The sequence below is a fragment of the Phascolarctos cinereus genome, unplaced genomic scaffold (assembly GCF_003287225.1).
Source record: "Phascolarctos cinereus isolate Bilbo 61053 unplaced genomic scaffold, phaCin_HiC Scaffold_5;HRSCAF=322, whole genome shotgun sequence".
NCBI lineage: Eukaryota > Metazoa > Chordata > Mammalia > Diprotodontia > Phascolarctidae > Phascolarctos > Phascolarctos cinereus.
The window spans coordinates 249471688-249491448 of NW_027555958.1; the positions used below are offsets into that span (position 1 = coordinate 249471688).

The 19761-nt window shown below is 35.0% G+C and overlaps 1 protein-coding gene across 1 annotated transcript; it reads right to left on the reverse strand.

The window, feature by feature from the left end:
• Positions 1-12191: 12191 nt before the first annotated feature.
• LOC110202627 (olfactory receptor class A-like protein 1) lies at positions 12192-19508 on the reverse strand. The gene is made up of 2 exons (XM_020978859.2): positions 19014-19508; positions 12192-14696 (listed from the first exon to the last, which is right to left on the reverse strand). Exon 2 carries the CDS (start codon positions 14646-14648, stop codon positions 13686-13688), a length of 963 nt encoding a protein of 320 aa, XP_020834518.1. The 5' UTR covers positions 14649-14696; positions 19014-19508; the 3' UTR covers positions 12192-13685.
• Between the last annotated feature and the right edge of the window lie 253 nt (positions 19509-19761).

Consider the following 19761-nt stretch of genomic DNA (forward strand, 5'->3'; position numbering starts at 1 on the left):
TATTCAGAATGCATGTCATCTTGGGGTGGGAGGAGGGGTGAGATGAGGTGAAAATTTGGAACTCAAAATCTTGTGGAAGTAAATTTTGAAAACTAAAAATAAATAAATTTACATTAAAAAAGAGAGAGAAAGTGGACATGGTGTTGGTAATATTGGGTGACTTTATGACTTGGAGGAGTGGAGGCATCAGAGAAGTCAGAGAAAAATGACAAAGAAAAGGAAAGAAATAAAGAAATAAAACACTATATGGCAAATAATAAAAGGGGTAGAGATAGTTAAATGGGGAAAAAAGGTAAAAGTCTCTTGTTTTTCCTGAAAGAGAATAAAGACAGAAAAAAATGACATTTAGGCAAATATGTAGAGAAGAATAAAAAAGAAAAACAATGAAACAAATGAAAAGCAAAAATAGAAAATGTAGAAGATTTAGAGAACATCCAGAGAAACTTACATATATCCACACATACCTTTATATACATTGTATAGAAATGAAGGAGATATATATATATATATATATATATATAATAGAAAAATAAATGGAGATTATATTATATATTTCCATTTTTAATAATCACTTCTAAATACATATTATGTAGGAAAATAAGAAGAAAAGGCAAAAAAGCATAACAAAACAACAATAACATATATAGCATAAACAAATACACAGATGTTACAAAAAAATAAGACAAAAAAGGATATTCTTAAAGATCTCTTCCCTAACCTTTCCCTATCTCACACCTGAGGAACAAACAGTCACTTACTAAATCCTTGTGGTATGCTTCCTGTAGTCATGAAGACTGATATCAAATGACACTTAGAGGAATTCCTAGGATTCAAGTTATAGGAACCTTGGTGCTATCATATTGAGGAACCTGGACATGCTGGATCTGGAAAACAACGTCTGGGGTCAATTATAAAGAAGCAAACTAGATGAGCTCATCTCTCAACAGGGCTCTGAATATCATGTCACCATAAAGGGCTATGACAGAATCTGCAATGGGAGCCTCCAACCTAACCCTAGGAACACGCATGATGTAATATGTTCAAATCCAATATGTGCAAATCATCTACACAACCGATCACTGAAATTGCTCATTGCAAATGAAATGTTGCTCTGTGGGAGGTAAGGCATTTAAACTTTAATTACTGTAATAGAGTAGTTTGAATTTAACTACGTAAAATGGAATTCATAGGAAGTAGGGAACAAAATCAACTGCCACTTTTGTTACTCTCAAAAATTAGTGAGCAGAACAAAAATGAAAATTTTATGTATAATTGGAATGATGCAAAAAATCTATATCTCTAGCTCTGGTCTTTCTGATGAACATATAAACTCTATTGTCCCTCTGATATCATTCCTATGATCCCAAAAAATAAAACTGGAGGATATGTCACAGTGATTCAAGTGAAATCATTTCATTTGAGAGATGAAGGAATTGAAGATAAATGAGGTTAAGTTATTTGCTCTAGGTTGCACTGGTAAGAAGCATCAGAGACAGGATTTGAACCTAAGGCCTCTTACTCCTGGGCCACTTGGAGACTCATTATCAATAGTTTATACTGGTCTTTGCCTGGCCAACTCATTGTGTTCCCACAAACATGACTCAGCCAACAGGACTATGGATTATTTTAGGAGTGATCCCCCATCTTTTGACACTAATAGGAGCTACCTTCTGATGGATGGGCTCTGCCACTGGGGTCTTATCCTTAACCTGGGCTGGCTGCATATGACGAAAGGAATACTTACAGATATGGGCCTAAGGATACCTAGGTGGTTCAGTGACTGGAGCACTCGGTCTAGATTCAAAAAGGCCTGAGTTGAAATCTGGTGTTAGACACTAGCTATGTGTCAGCAAGCAAGTCACTTAAGCCTCAATTTCCTCAGTTGCAAAATAGGAATAATAATATCACCTGCCTTCCAGGGATGTTGTGATGATCAAATGAGATATTTTTAATGGACTTAGCCCAGTGCCTGTCATCTAATAGGCACTTAATTCTTGTTTCCTTCCTTTCTACTTTCTGTCAGTATTCCTTTCCTTGTTTCCTTCCTTCTTGCCCATCCCTTACTTATTTAACTCGCTCAGCCTCTTTTCTCTTGGTAAAAGAAATCAGCCTCTGGAGGGTTGTAATAAAAGAAGTAAGATCAAAAGGCACTGTATAAATGTTTGTTGTTGTTGCTGTTGTTGATGATAACTATAATGGGGGTTAGTTCCCAGCAGGCTACCATAAATTATCAAGTGCCATTAGCCAAGTTCACAGAAAATACAAGGGCTTTTCTAAGGGGACTTAGGGTGACGAATTTCTCCATTATCCTTCACTTTTATCCATAGATAAGAAATATATTTCACACAACCCCTAAAGACTCAATACTGCTTGGTGTTGTCTGCATGAGATCGTTTGGGTAACTCAGCTGGTCTCTTGTTGGCTGTACCCACAGTAATATGCATAGAGATGACTGAAATATCCCAAGCAGATACTGATCTTTAAGAATTCTTCTCTTTAGAGTTTGCTTCCATAGACTCCTCTGAACGATCTACAAAGGCCCTGGGATTTACAGGAGACCTCAGGACTAGATAAGCCTCATTTATCTTAATATTTTATTTTTTCCCAATTCCATGTAAAAGCAATTTTAACATTCTCTTTTTTCAAATTAAGAATTCTCAATTTTCTCCTCCCTCTCCTGCCCCCCCCACAATGAGAAGGCAAGTAATTTGACATAGATTATCCATGTGTACTCTTGCAAAACACATTTCCATTTAAATTGTTCTATGACAGAAAACACAGACCAAAAAAAAAACCCAAGAAAAATAAAGTAAGTAAAGACATGGATCTTTTATCTGCATTCAGGTTCTAGCAGTTCTTTCTTGGGAGATGCACATCACCTTTCATCATAAGTCCTACAGAACTTTTTTGGATCACTGTATTGCCAAGTATACCTAAGTATCATACAATATTGTTATTACTGTTATCAGGTACTCCTGGTTCTGCTCAATTCACTAAGCAACAGTTCATCTCTCCATGTTTTTCTGAGAGCATCCTGCTCATTACTTAAAGCACAATAGCATTCCATCACAATCATATACAATAATTTCTTCAGCCATTCCCCACTTAACGGATGTTGACTCAATTTCTAATTTTTACCACCTCAGAAAGAGCTGCTATAAATATTTGTACATGTAGGCACTTTTTACTTTTTTATGACCTCTGGGACACAAACCTAATGATGTTATTACTTGTTCAGTGGGTATGCATGGCTTTGTAAGCACTTTGAGCAGAGTTTCAAATTGCACTCTAGAATGGCTAAATGAGCATACAACTTTGCAAATAGTACATTAGTGTTTTAATTTTCCCACATTACCTCCAACATTTGTCATTGTCTTTTTCTGTCATATTCGATAATCTGATAGGTGTGAGGTAGCTGAGAGTTGTTTAATTTGACTTTCTCTCATTAAATATGATTTGCAGCATGTTTTATATGATTATAGATAGCTTTGATGACTTTGTCTGAATACTGCCTGTTCCTGAACTTTGACCATTTATCAGTTGAGGAATGGCTCTTCTGTCTATAAATTTGATTCAGTTTTCTCTGAGTTTGAGAAGTGAAGTATTTAGCAGAGAAACTCAAGGTAAAAAGAATTTATTTTTTTCAGAGTCATGAGTCACAACTATGTATTTCTCTCCATCCCATTTCCCTCCAGCTTATCCTATTCCTTCTCTACTTTTACCGTGGCCATTCTCAAAAGTGTGATTCTTCTGACCTTTATCTCTCCCAAAACTGTCTTCCCTTCTATCAACTGTCCCTATGCTTTCTGTTATCTCCTTTACCTCCTACTTTCCTGTTTGGTAAGATAGATTTATACACCCTACTGAGTATGTATATTATTCCCTCTTTGTGTCAATACTGATAAAAATAAGGTTTATGTGCTTCCCTCCTTGCTACCCTCAATTTCCCATTCACTTCAAAATCTCTTTCAGGCAATTTTTATGTCACATCATTTATTCCATTACACCTCTCCCTTTCCCTTCTCCTAGCACATTCTTTCTCATGCCTGAATTTCATTTCTTAGATAATCATACAATCTCATTCAGCTCACACCTCTGCTTTCTGTCAAGGTGTATTCCTATGAACTATCCTAATGATGAGAAAGATTTTAGGAGTTAAAAATATCATTTCTCCATGTAGCAATGTAAACAATTTAAGCTTATTTAATCTTTTAAGTTTTGTCTTTCCTGTTTACCTTTTTATGCTTCTTTTGTATCTCGTTAAAATCAAACTCTATATTCAGCTCTGGTCTTTTCATCAGGAATGCTTGAAAGTTTTTTATTACATTGAATATCCATTTTTTCCCCTCAAGGATTTTACTTAGTGTTGATGGGTATGTTATTTTTGGCTGTTATACAACTCTTTTGCCCTCTAGAATAATATATTCCAAGCCCTCTGATCCTTTAATGAAGATGCTCCAAAATCTTCTGTTATCCATCATGTTGGATTTGTTTCTTTTTAGCTGCTTGCAGTATTTTTTCCTTGATCTGGCAGGTCTGGAATTTGGCTCTAATATTCCTGGGAATTTTCATTTTGGGTTATCTTTCAGGAGGTGATCAGTGGATTTTTTCCATTTCTGTTTTACCCTCTGCTTCTACAATATCACCACAGTCTTCCTTGATAATTTCATGAAAGATAATGTCTATGGTCAGATTTCTTAATAGTCTGGCCTGTTGTCTTCTCATTACAAAGACTGAGACTTAAAATCTGGACAGTAGGGCAGATCTTAAACCTCACCCACCCTCACTCACCTGGTGTTCTAATAAGCTGTAATCAAATATAGTTGAGAAGAACTGGTGTCTCTTCCCTTGAATTTGGGGTTCCCAGCACACTTAGACCTCAACACATACTCTTCTCTCCTCTGACACTTCCATCCTTCTGGTGCTGGCCCTCATCACCTCACATCTACACCACTGCAGTAGCTGCTGGTGTGTCTCACTGCCTCAAGTCTTTCCCAACTCCAATCCATCCTCCATTCATCTACTAATGGGACTTTTTTATGGTGCTCTATCCCCTACTCAATATATTCCAGTGGCTTCCTATTGCTCCAGGATCAAGTACAAAACTTCTGTTGAGTGTTCAAAGTCATTCATGACCTAGCCCTCCTACTTTTCTAGTCTTCTTACACTTTATTCTCTACTACGTACATTTCAGTCCAGTGACACTGGCCTTCTGACTGTTTCGCATACAAGATATTCCATCTCTTGGTTTTGAACATTTTCTCTGGCTGTCTGCCATGCCTGGAATGTTCTTTCCTAATTTTCACTTACTGGCTTTCCTGGCCATCTTTAAGTTCCAACTTAAATCTCATTTTCCTAGGCAGAGCCAAGATGGCAGAGTTAAAGTAGGGACTTGCCTGAGTCCTCCCCAGAATCTTTTCAAATACCACTAAAAAGTGACTCTGAACAAATTCTAGAGTGGCAGAACCCACAAAGAGACAGAGTGAGGCAGATTTCCAGCCCAAAACAACCTGGAAAGTCAACTGAAAAGGTCTCTTGCACTGGCCTGAGAGAGGGGCCTCCAGCACACAGGGCACAGCACAGACCCAGCCTAAGCAAAACCATGGCAGGCTTTAGAGGACTGAATCACCAATAGCAATAGTGAGTTCCAGTCTACTTAGCCAACAGACGCCAGATACCAGTTAGAAGATCAGAAGGAAGGGTCTGTCACAAATGGGTGGGAAAGAGTCGAGTCCTTCTCAGGGCTTCAGGGTGCACCAATATAGCCTTTGCACCAACAAAACAGGAACAGGCACTGAGAGTGATTGAATCAGCAGCAATAGTGGTGGCAGCAGCAACAGCTCTGCTCTTGGACCTATCAGCCCATGGAATGAATATTTGAAAGTCACCTATTTAGACTTCCAGGAGGCAAGATGGCACAGTAAGGAGTAAGTGCTCTCTCCTTCCCTTATTTACCTTGTAAAACATAAAGAATATATTCTGTTAATCTCCTTTGTTTTCTCTTAGTTTTGTTGTCATATAACTGAACAGAGTAAGTTCCATTAAAATTCCTTTACATTTCTTCTGTTTTAGGTGTAATTTCTCTTTGTTCATTTTTCTTATTGTGTTTATTTGATTTTCTCTCCTCTTTTTAATCAGATGAGTTAAATAATGTCTTATCAAATTTATTAATTTTTTTTCAAAGAACTAGCTTAATTTTTTGGTTTTTATTTCTCTAACACTCTTTCTTTTCAATTTCTTTAATATTTGCTTAATTTTCCAGATTTCTATTTTTATTTCTCCTTAAAGTTTATTTATTTGATGTATTTCTATTTTTGAATCATCTTGAATTCATAAATCATTTATTATCCTGTTTTTTTAACCCATGTTTCTGCAAAAAATGATTTTTCTCTGAGTACTACTTCAGCTATAACCTCTTTTTTGAGGTACAGTTAAATCATATATTTTGATATAGTTATTTGATATAGCTGGATATAGATATGTATATATATCTGATGTAGTAATTTGGAATAATTATTTTATATAGCTATATGTAGGTATATCACAGATTCATTTTGTTGCCTTAGTATTTTCTTCAACATAATTATTCATTACTTCTATGATTTGTTATTTTATGTTCTTATTATTTAGAATTTCATTAGTTCTTTATTTTGGACTGTGTCTTTTGATTGTCCTATCATTTTAATTGTATTGTAGTCTTGGCATTTCTACAGGTTTCCTTTATTTTTATTTGTTAGTGTCCTGACACATTGTCAATTTATGTAAACATTCCATGTGGTGCAAAAAAAATGATTATTTTTGTAGTCTCATTAAGAAAGCTCCCAATTCTCCAAATTTCCTAAAGTCTATTTTTTTCCTTTTGTTTATTGTTCTATTAATAAGGGTATCCAATTTTGACAAAGGAACATTAAAGTACTCTATTATATTGGTTTTTATCTTTTGCCAACTTCGGTCATTCCTTTATGAACTTAGACATTTGGCTTTTTGGAGCCTATCAATGTAATGCTAATAATTGGTTTATTGCCTATATTTTCTTTAAATATAATATAATATCCATAATTCTGTGTTCATGTTATAAAGTTACACTTTGCTTTTTCTTATGGCTTGATTATAATTCTTGATTTGCTTTAATTCTCTTGATAAAATTTTGTTACAGCTTCACATTTTTATTCCACATTTCTCTTTGTTTTTAAAATGTATTTCCTTGTTTTGTTTTCTAGTCCAATTTCTCCCTCTATTTCATCTTAGTGGATTGTTTAATCCATCTCATTAAAAGTTATGAGAGTTAAGCTTATATGTTCTTCATTTATGCTTATATTATTGGTTTTATTTGGAATATTTGATTTCTCTTTTACATCTGTACTTCACCCTTTTAAAATTTTGCTTTACCTACTGTGACAAAGATCTATCCTTACAGGCTTCTATTCCCCACTCCGCCTCTTACCTCTCATTTGTCATCCTTTTTTCCCTTTCATTTTGGAGTGTTATTAAATATGCATATATTTTCTTTTCCTCAATTTTCCCTTCCCTTAAAAATCTTTTTTACTCTTCTACTTTTATTGGTCGCATATTTTTTATTTCCTAAGAACTATTTCTTTGTTTTGTTTTCTTCATTACTTTCATTTCTACATAGTAGATCATATTTACTTATTATTTTTCTAATGTCTTCCTCATGTAATGAAAACTTCTGAAGTACCAAATTTGAGACCCACCATCTAACCCATTTGTGCTACTACTTTGATAGAACTTTCCCTTTTACCCAATTTCCCTGATCAGGAAAATATGTAAAATATAATATATGTGCATATATACACACACACACACACACAAACACACACACACACACACACACACACACACACACACACACACACACACATATATATATATATATATATATATATATATATTCACAAGAGAAAAGAAAGAATATGAGCATTTGACAATTCTAGAAATTACCTGGTGTTCCAACTCATGTGGCCCAACTGAATTTCTTTCCCTCTGCATTGACATTTTTCTTTCTCATTTATCATCCAATCTCTTCTCTGAGCACAGGTCCACCCAACCAAAATTTTTGTATTTGCCCTTGGAGTTCTGATTTCTTTACTTTGGGTCAACCTGTGCATGGAAAAACAATGTTCTCTCAAAGCAAGTATCCTCACTCTGTACTGTTGTTGGTGTTTTTCAGTCAGTCACTCATATCCAATTCTTCATGATCCCATGGACCACAGCATGCCAGGACCACGTGTTCTTCACTGTCTCCTGAAGTCTGCTCAAGCCCATATTCATTACTTCCATGACACTTACTATCCATCTAATGCTCTCCCATCCTCTTCTCCTTTTGTCTTCAATCTTTCCCAAAATCAAAGTCTTTTCCAATAACTCCTGTCTTCTCATTATGAAAAAATGCTCTAAATCACTATAAATGAAAGAAGTGAAAATCAAAACAATTTTGACATACCACAACACTGCTATCAGATTGGCTAACATGACAAAACAGGAAAATGATAAATATCAGAGATGTGGTCAAATTGGAACTTTAATGCGTTTTTGGTGGAGTTGCAAACTGATTGAACACTTCTGGAAAGCAATTTGGAGCTGTGTCCAAAGGTCTATTGAACTGTGTATGCTTTTTAATTTTGCCATACCACTTCTATACACAACTGTATCCCAAAGAGATCATGAAAATGGGAAAAGGACTCACATGTACAAAAATATTTTCAGTAGCTCTTTTTGTAGTGGCCAAGAATTAGAAATTGAGAGGATGCTTAGTGAATGGCTGAACAAGTTGTGGTATGTGAATGTACTGGAATACATTTAATCCGTGAGAAATACAATCATGTGGACTTCAGAAAAACCTGGGAAGGCTTAATTGAATGATAGACTTAACTCTTCTCAGCAATACAAGGATCTAAGACAATTCCAAGACTCATGATTGAAAAAGAAATATGCAACCACAGAAAGAACTATGGAATCTGAATGCACAGTGAAGTACACTATTTTCTCTTTTTTGTTTGTTTGTTTCTTCCTTTTTTGTGGTTATTCCCCTTGGTTCTAATTCTTCTTTACTTTACTAATTCTTTAATTTACTAATTTACTTTATCAATTCTTCTTTAATAAGAAGCCCTCATTTCCTTTGAGATACACCTCCAACACCATCTTTAACCTATGTGTTTCCTGATGCTTCATCCCCTCCTTCTGCTCTTCTCCAACCCATCAAATTACTTTGCATGTTTGTTTTACATATACTTTATAAGTATATGTTACTTTCTCTGAAAGAGTTTCAAGACCATGAGACTAGAAATGTTTGGCTTTTCTGTATCTTTAAGAGTGACTGGCATAAAGAAGTTCATTGATCAACTGATTGCAGAATGTGTCAAGGGGAGGTCGGTAGCAGCTATGTATGAATGGATATTTGTATTTGCATTTGATTTGGATTTGGACATCATCTTAGAGGTAAAAGGCAACCACTGGATATTTTTTATTCATTATTTTATTTAGAAGTTGAGTGATACTATCAAATGTATGCATTACGAATATCACCCTGGCAGCAATACATAATCCATTATCAAAGGCTTGAACACACATGGATGAAGTATGTTGTGACACATACTCCACATGTGTGTATACTTTACATGGTTCTACAAGAATTAATACTCTTTGTCTTGTGCCTTCCCTTACACATATTTCTCTGTGATATCATAAGAAGAGGACTATGTATTGTTGTACTTTATGGGTTTCAATTTCTCTTCTCTAAACAACCAAATGCTATGCACTTAAAACCACCTTATTTTGTTACAAATGGCAAATTAAAAAAACCAATGGTTAAAGGAAACATCTCCTAAATGGATTAATCTACTCCCATATCCCTCCCAGGACATTCAGAAAACAGTTCCTACAAAATATGAGTGATAAGAATTGCTGAAAAACAGTACCTTGAGGACCCTACCATTTATGATTGTGAGATCAATTGGATGTCAGTTACCTTCTCCCTATTCCTTGGGGTTGGCACCCCCTTTGTGAATGATCTGCCTTTCTACCATCACATAGTGTAACTCACATACTTGCAATTGCTGCCATCACTGTTGATTTTTCTTCAGCAGCCACTGGTTTAACAAGACACATCTGGTTGTTCATCTTGCTACTTTGACTCACCAGTTGGCATACGTTCCTCATAACTACCATACCCCTGAAACGGCTTTAACATGCACATTTCACAAAAAAAGTGTATGTTGTAAATTTTTGGTTTTGCTTTTCCTGATAGAAAGGTTCCAGCTCCTACTTTTTTTTTATATTAACTTGATGTAGAATAAACTTTCTTCTAGGCCCTCATGATTAATTTCCATATGTCTGTTTTGGTGAGTATTTCTTATAAAAGTAGCAGACTGTGGGAATTTATTTTCTTATTCTGTGTCATTTTCCATTTTAGTCATTGTTCAATGGATGTACATTAAATATTGTAAAAGTAAAGTTTATGTTTTCCCCATTTGTTTCACATATTGTGTCTTTCTCTGGGTCAGGATGTTTTGTTTCATTTCCTCTTGTAAAGACAGTAATTTGTTTACTCAAGGAATTGTCCTTAATCCATCTTAAGGCAATTCTTATGGTACCTCTTTGTCTCCACATTAAACTTACCTTCTTATCCTTCTGCCTACTATGGAAATATTGTGTAATTTATTAATTCATTTTTTCCCTTTTAACTAATTATTTAATTGTTACTCTTTTCTTTCTGTTTAGCAATCAGATAAAATTCTTCTTCCTACCAACTTCTGCAATGTGTTTTGTTAGATTTTATTCTCATTTCCTGTATATTTTTTCTAAACAGGATTTATTTCACTTTGTGAGTTCTTTCATTCTCATCCCTTTTTATCTACTCTTGATATTTAATTCTTGGATGAATGAATATAATACTTATTTATCCCTTCTTTAATCTCTGTATTCCTTAAACAATTAAAGTTTCTAATGCTCATATTTTAAGTTTCCTCTTCTAAACAATTTCTGTTATTGCTAAAACAGAAAATATAGAAATATTATCCCAGAGTAAAAATATGTCAATATTTGATAATGCCTCTCTCTTTCCATGATTATTTCTTTCCCCATATGTTCTAAAATCTTCTTTATTGGTGCAGGTTAACTCACCTTTTTTTGGGGGTAAATCACCTGTCAGAGTTCTCAATCTCATACTAATTAGGAAAGAAACTGTCCATGGAGGCACTGCATGCTAGGCACCAAATCTCTGTGGATTCAACCACTTGGAATTTCTCTGTGTCCTCTTAAAGAATATCTCTCTTCCCGTGGGAACATTTTTCACAGGGACATTGTTCCATAACTAAATAGAGATTTCAACTTTTCTCCGCCCTGTTTTAATGCTTGTCTTTGCCACTTCACTCTTTCCTTTATGGGCCCTGTAATTCCAAAGAGACTATACCCCACACTCACTGATGAGAACTTTACCTGATATTTCACTGAAAAAATAAAGGTCATTCACTGAAAGCTCTTTTGAGCTATTCTCTCCCTTCATCTCATATTACTTAAATGTCTTTTGCCTGTATCTCTTCCTTAAACCTAGACTCACATAACGATACAACCTTTCTCCTTGCCAAGGCAAACCCCTCTACATGCACAACCGATCCCATTCAATCTGGCTTGTCTAACATATTGTGCCCTCTGTCATCCTCACTCACTTTTCCTCAATCTCACCCTGTCTGCTGGATGTTTTGTTACTCCTATGGCTCCATCCAAGATTCCTTCATGCTAAAAAATAAAAATTATATATCCCTTGGTCCATCAGTTCCTTCTATCTATTTTGCCACATCCCTCCTCTCTTTAGCAACTAAACTTCTTGAGAAGACATTCTACATTAGAGAAGTCTTTCTCCACTTCCTTTCCTCTCTCTGTTTTTATATCTCCGCAATTCTAGTTCCTGATCTAATCATTCAAATGAAAGTATTCTCTATTAATCTTTTAATTGTTAAATCCACTGGCCTTTTCTCAATACTAATATAAACAATACTCAATAATCAATACTCAAACTCTTCTGGACTCCTCTGCTGCTTCTGATGGTGTCAAAATCACCCTCCCTTCTTTGACATTCTCTTCTCTCCAGGTTTTCATGACCTGCTCTCCTGGTTCTCATCCGACCTGTATGATTAGTTCTTCTCAAACTCTTTTCTTGAATATTTCATATCCAATTAGTTGGCCATCTAGCAGGACTCTGTCCTGGGGCCTCTTCTCTTCACTCTATATTTGATTTCATAGATGATCTTAGCTCCCAGTGATTCAGTTATGACATCTAATATTTCTTATTTTCACTTAACCAGCCATACACTTCAACCTAATATCAAGACTCACATCTCCAACTGCTAATTAGACATCTTGAACTAGGTGTCAGTACACATACCTTAAACCCAACATGTCCAAACTGAACTTACCATCTTTCTTCCCAAACTTTCCTTTTTTATACCTCATCACTGTTGAAGACAGCACCATCCTCCCACTTAACCAGCCTCATAAGCCAGAGTTAGATACTACCCACAACTCCTCACTCTCTCTCTCCTGCCACACACAGTAGGTTGCCAAATGTTTTAGGTTTTATTTTAATATCTCTTGAATATTTACCCTTCTCCCATCTTCAAAAGCTACAACCCTGAGGCAGGTATGGATCACCTCATTCCTGTACTATTGTAATAGTCTATTACTTAATTTCCCTGTCCCAAGTCTGTCCCTATACCAGTCCGTCCTCCACTCAGGTATTAAATTTATCTTCCTAAAGTACATGTCTGATCATGTCAAATGCTCTATTCAATAAATTCCATTTCCTCCCTATCCACTTCTGATCAGATACAAAAATCCTCTGACATTCAAAACTCCTCAAAACCTAGGCCCTTTCTATCTTTTCAAATATTTAAAAACCTTAATTCTACACACTTACAAGTGACACTAGATATCTTGGTGTTCTTTTCTCAAAACACTACATTTCCAGGTGATGTTCCTTTTTCCTGGTTTTTCCCCTACCTTGAGTTCTCTCTCTTCTTACCTGTACCTCCTGGGTGCTCTGTCATCCCTCAAGACTCAACTACCATCCCACCTTCTCTGCAAAAGACCATTTGAAATCTACCATGCTGCTAATATCTTCCTTCTGAGATTGCATTTATTTATATTGAATACTTATTTTCAATAATTCAATAGTTGTTTATATGTGTTCTCTGCATAAGGGAACAAATGATATTTGTGCCTTTGTTTATATCCTTTGCACTTACCCCAGTGCCTGGCATTTACTAAGTCTTAGTATTAGTTATTCTCATAAGAGCAAGGAAACAAACCCAATACTGCTGACATTCATTACAATGCACTTAATACAAGCTATTCATGTAGACTTTCTGGAAGTAACATATATTTCATCCAAGTCTTTCATTTTATAAAGATGTATAATATGGTCAGTAATGGTGATATAATTTACACAAGATAGAACTGTTATCTAATATAAGTATATGGAAAAGAACATGAATCTTCCTGCTGATCTTTCTCATACTGAAAGGTGAAAGAGAAAGAAATTTCTTTTCAGGTTTGGTTATAGAGTGCTAAATTTTCATGTGATATTTTTTAAAATTCTTAGTTGTTGAATCATATCTTCTTTTCAGGACTGGAATATTGAAATTCATAGAATTGTTAGGAAAAGATTAGGTTTATGTGTTGACTAAGCCATTCATAAAATCCTTAGGAGGCCTTTGTGGCTTTCCAGGTGTACAATGAAGCTTTGGGATACGACTGTCACTGCCAATGAGCAATAATGGAGAGAGGGCAGGGTAACATCCACCAAAAAAGCTTGCAATGGTTTCCAACTCAACATCTTTTTCAAAATTAAAAGTTAAATATAAGATGATACAGTTGTGGAGCCAGTAGAACAAAACAAAACAGGTCACAAGCAAGAGTATAGTCTGTGTGGCCTTGACCTCAGGGAAGGATTTAAGGGAATGACTGCTGCTGTAAATGTGCTGCACTTGCTTACTATGTCTATAGAGGAGAAGCACCATATAGGTACTGGACAAGCCCATAAGGAAGTGAAAGATAAGGTCATGAAAAGTCATCCCAAACATAAATGCAACAGCATTGTGACTCTCATTTCTTATTGACCTTACTACAAAAATATGCGTAGCATAACGATACCTAACATTTGTTTCATTTCTGGTTGCTTCACTGTCTCGAATGACGCTGATGAAGATCAATGCATTGGCAACCCAGACAAAGACAAAATAATGCAAAATGTATTTGGGGCTTCTCACTTTGACACTAGCCCACACAGAGTTGTTGGGACTGATGATGAGGGCCTGGAACATACTCACAAGACTTGTTGTGCAGACAGAAAGTCCCCGGGCAACTCTGTAAAAGTACATGAGTGCCTTACACCCTACATCATCTAAAAAATGTCTCATTCCAAAACAAAACATGATTTCTGGAATGCCTCTGGTAAAAAGTGTGACCATATTGGCCAAAGTCAAATGAGCAAGAATCAAATCCATTGGCTTCTTCTGTTGAGGCTTTCTGAAGGAGATATAAACATAGAGCATAAGCAGCAGTGAATTCCCTACAAAACCAATGGCACATTGAAAGAAGAATGACACACCAAAGATCAGCTCACTGGATACCATTTGTCTTGGGAGATTCAGCAGATATGATGCTGCAATGAATGGAAGTACCTAAAAAAAAGGAAGAGGTAAATATTCTGAACACTGAAGTGAAAGAGTTGTGTGATGTCCATAAACATTATGATAATTTCCTATTTCTTCCAGGAGATTAAATATTGGGAATCAATTGTGTCCTATATTAAAAGTTCATAGGATCATGTATCTGGAACTGGACATTACCACAGTGACCATGGACTCCAATCACATCACTTTGTAGATGAGGAATCTAAGGTGTGGAGTAGTGAAGTGAATGGACAACTGTCACCAGAAAAGAAGAGCAGTAAAATGGTTTCTACAATACACTATCCTACTTCTCTTTTATATCTAGGAAAGTACATTCCATAACCATTGGACTTCACTAGATTCATCAATTAAGAGTTATATAATTGTTTTAGAGTTGAAAAATGAATCTAAGATTTTTTTGAGGAAAAAAACATATAAAAGGTCACTGTAGCAATAGTTTCCAAATTTCACATCATATAATTATTTGCTTTGTAGAATGCTGTCATCTCAATCTTTGTTTTCATCATACTGTCCTGAAATCATCTAAAGTCAGTAATGTGTTTAAGGTGGTATTGGTGGTATCTGTATCGTTTTAATTTTCCCTTAGGAAAGTTGAGGTATGTGGTTATACTGGCACTGAATCAAATAGGAGGATTTATTAGACTCCATAGAACAAGTTTGATTTGATTTATTTTGATCCATTATATTCCCATTAAATTATATGTATAGAGTGATTTTCCTATACTAAAACATTTCCTGACTCTGTTTTACAAAAGCTGAAGACCAAAGGATTGTCCTCACTTGTGTTATCTAATTAATCTATAAAAATTTCCCTCTATGTTGTTATTTTGCATGCAACTCACATTTATGTCTGATTTTTATGCTACTCCTGAACATTGGAAATAGTCCTGTAATGATGCTTCCTCCCTGCAGATTTTTCAAACTATTCATTAGGTTGAGTAATCATTAGAATAACAGAACCTGTGAAATCACCTTTTTAACCTTTGTTATTGTGTCAATATGATGCCTACTGTGTGTCCATGTGCTATATGTTGGGGATAAAAAAAGTCAAAAGACAGTCCTTACTCTCAAGAATTTTAATAACTTCTTTTTTAACTTTGAGGAGAGCTCATTTCATTGGATATTGAAGTAATAAATCAAAATGTAGTGACTTAAAAAAGAGATTTAAAGAAAGGAAATGTAAACACATTTGGCCATAAAAGGGAATGATATATACAGTCATTGGAAACTCTAGGTAATGTATTTTTTGAGCATTGGGTGAACATAAGTATGTTTATATGCAGTAGAAGATGGGGTGAGAAAGGAGTGAGAAACTATAATGATTGTGGGAAATCTGCTGGGGAAAATAAGATGGAAAAATGACTACCTCATTAAATGGGATAAAAGTGAAAAAGTGGCAGAAAGCATATGATGACATGAAATTAATATATGAGAAGAAGGAGCCATGATGGAATGGCTTCACATTTTTTCAGTAAAATATGAAACAAGTTTCTCAGCTGAGAGGGGAGAAGAATGGGACAGCACGAGAAGATCAAGAAAGGACAAAAAGTTTTAGAAGAGCTCCTATAATGACTGAGATAGTGCGTTAATTAGGGAGGATTAAAAGGATTGCCATGCAGCATTGAGGGCCTAGTTGAGGTTACTAAACCAACTAAGGTTATTAACCAAATTTATAATGGGCCCAATCAACACAGCTTCAGCATATTTTATTTTGTTTTTCACAGCTTTTTTCAGGAGAATATGTGCTGGAAGGAAGGCAGCAATGTACAACAAAGCTTGGGACAGGAATATCAAAAATAAGCTAAGGGGAAAGGGACTTAAGAGAAAAGAACAGACTAGAGGTAAGTAGGTTTTTCAAGGAGTTAGGGTGGTTAATGGAGGATAATGTAGCTAGAGCAGGGGTGATTCTCTGGGGAAGAATTGAGGAGTCAAGGACCAGGTGGTCATGGTGTCCATAAGGAACTACATCTTTCTTGCAAAAGGCATTATAATAAGAATAGGTGTCAACTGTCAATTTCATGAACAAGCAACCTCCATCTACACTTGTAAATCAGAACATCTAGTGCATTAAAAAAAGTTTCTCAGTGCACTTGGGGGTTCAGTGATTTGTTTAAGGATACATAGTCAGTATGTGACAGTAGTAAGATTTGTTCCCAAATCTGTCCGTCTCCAAATCAAACTCCTTATGCTGTAAACTAAAAACAAAGAAGTATTTTAAGCCATAAACAAGTATTAGACTATTTAAGGCAAAATAAGTTGTTATTTTGAAGATGACACGATGAATAAAGCATCTTCTGGACTGGATGTAAGAAAGAAAATATGAAGGGGGTGGAAGGAGAAGATCACAATTTGTGAATGAAAGGAGGGAAGAATGATAGAGGAATGAAATACAGAAGAATTAACAATGGCAGAAAAAGGAAGTAATTCAAAAAAATGTAAGATGAATTGGTCAAGAAGAAAAAGATGTAACGGAAATGAGCATGGAAAGAATAGTAAGTAAAAGGAACAATAGCGTAAATGGCAGAGAGAAATGCTAAAACATGACTTTTTAATGATTATTTTTTTTTTGATGTGCTATGTTCGGCTACCTAAGTAAAATATAGGACTATCAATAACGTTATAAAAATCTTTTACTAAATTGAATTAATTGGTTAAAGCATTTCCTATGTTGAGAGAACTATCAGGGAAGAATAAAGAATTAGAGGAAAAAAGAAAAGGAAAAACAAAACAGGGTAATAATAGACAAAATGGAGCAATAAAATAATGATGAAAAAAGAAAATGTGTAGAGCTTATATTGGGTTTCTATAGTAGTGAAAAATTATATAATCAACTAGTATCTTTCAGGAATGAAAACAGCAATATTGAGGGAGGGGGAATTCCAACAGCAGCAGCATGTTTGACAGTTAAAATTCCCCAAGACATGCTATACAAGTTAAAATGAGACTCCTGACTTCCTTTTCAAGAATTATTAATTCAGCCTCAAAAGTAATGGGGTAAATTGGGAAATGATTATAATGAAAACTCAGAGCATGCTGTATTTCTGGTTCATATCCAATTCTACTTGTATGGAGATTGAAGAGATGGTAGAAGACATTTCTAAAATACGCCAGATGTTATAAACTGTCCAGTTAGATTTAAAATAAATCTAAACTTCTTAGAAATAAGGGTTAAAATAAGAGGCCTATACTAAGAACAATGGAACTTGGATTCTTTTCATAACTACTGAAAACTTGTTTTGTGATCCTAAACCTAGTTATTTGCCTGCTCTTTCAGTATCTGATTTCCTCAACTACTACATGGAAAAAAAGAAAACATTTACCATTTGATTTTTTTCTTTATCGGTGCCATCTGTAGAAAAATGAAAGGTTGACTTATGCTATGAAAAGAAATTCATATTTTTTCAAATTACAAATAAAACCTCTTTTTGCTCTGGGATGGGCCTTAAGAGCTATTTAAAAAAAAACTAGTTCATATGCACTGAGTTTAGAAACAGGCAATTTAGAACTGGAAAAGGACCAATGTGATTTTTCCATTTAGTGAAGGCACTGTTTTGTTGGGGGGTTTTTTTTGGGGGGGAAGGGAAAGCGGAAGAAATGTTATCAATTAATCAACCCCTGAACCTAAGGATAAGAAAACAAAAAAAGTATTAAACAGGAAATACTAATAATAAAAGTGAAAAAATTACTTGAGAAAGTCGGCATGGTGGTGGTAATATTTTGTGTCTTTATAACGTGGAGGAATGGAGGCATCAAAGAAAAGGGAAGAAATAAAAAAATAAAAAACTTCCTGAAAACTAATAAACAGTGTAGAGATAGTTAAAGGGGTAAAAATTATAATATCTCTTGCTTTTTTTCTGAAAGAGTAATAGAGACTGTAAAAAAAATATTATGTAGAAAAAAGAAAAAAAATAAGATACAGCCAAATATATAAAAAAGAATAAAAATGAAAAACAATATAGTAAATGAGAAGAAAAAATAGAAAATACATAGAATGTGAGAAAACATGCAGAGAAACATATATATATACTATATAAAAATGATAGTTACATATAGATACATAGTGATATATATCAAGGCAAATAAAGAGTTTCTATATTTCCTTTGTTAATAATCACTCCCACGTAGATATTATACGGAAAAAATATGAAGACAAGACAAAAAATTCATAAAATGAAAAGAACGCATATAGTATATAAAGACGTGTAGGTGTAGCAAAAAAAATGAGGAGACACAAAAGGAAATTCTTAAAGATCTCTTCCTTGAACTTTCCCTATCTCAAAACCTGAGGAATAAAGAGTCACTTACTGAATCCTTGTGGTATCCTTGCTGTAGTGGTGAAGACTGACATCCAGTGGGGCTTAGAGGAACTCCTAGGATGGAAGTTGTAAAACCTTAGGTGCCATTGTACTGAGGGATGGGCCAGCCTGGATCTGGAGAACAAAGACTGGAGCCAAATTATAGAGGAGCAAATTAGATGAGGTCATCTCTCAATGGGTTTCTGATTATCATGTCACTACATGAAGGGCTTTGACAGCATCTGCAATGGGAGTCTCCAACCTGTGCCCAATAATTAGCATCATTAAAATATGTGCAAATCTATTATGTGCAAATCATCTACACCATCAAGTCACTGAAATTGCTCATTGCAAATGAAATGATGCTCTCTGGGAAGCAAGGCATTTGAAGTTTAATGAGTGTAACTGAGGAGTTTGATTTTAACCAAGGAAAATGGAATTCGTAGGAAGTAGGGAACACAATCAACTGTCACCTTTGTTACTCTAAAGAAATAGTGAGCAGAGGAAAAATGAAACTTTGATTTCAAATGGAATGATTAAAAAAACCTCTATCTCTACCTCTAGTTTTCTGCTAAACATAACATCCTCCATCATACCTATGATAACATCACTGTGATCCCCAAAAAAGGAAAATTGGAAGATATCTCAGAGCTATTTAACTCAAATCACTTCATTTCAGAGATGAAAGAATTGAGAACAAATGAGTGAAATGATTTGCCCTAGGTCACACAGGTAAGAAGCATCAGAGACAGGATTTG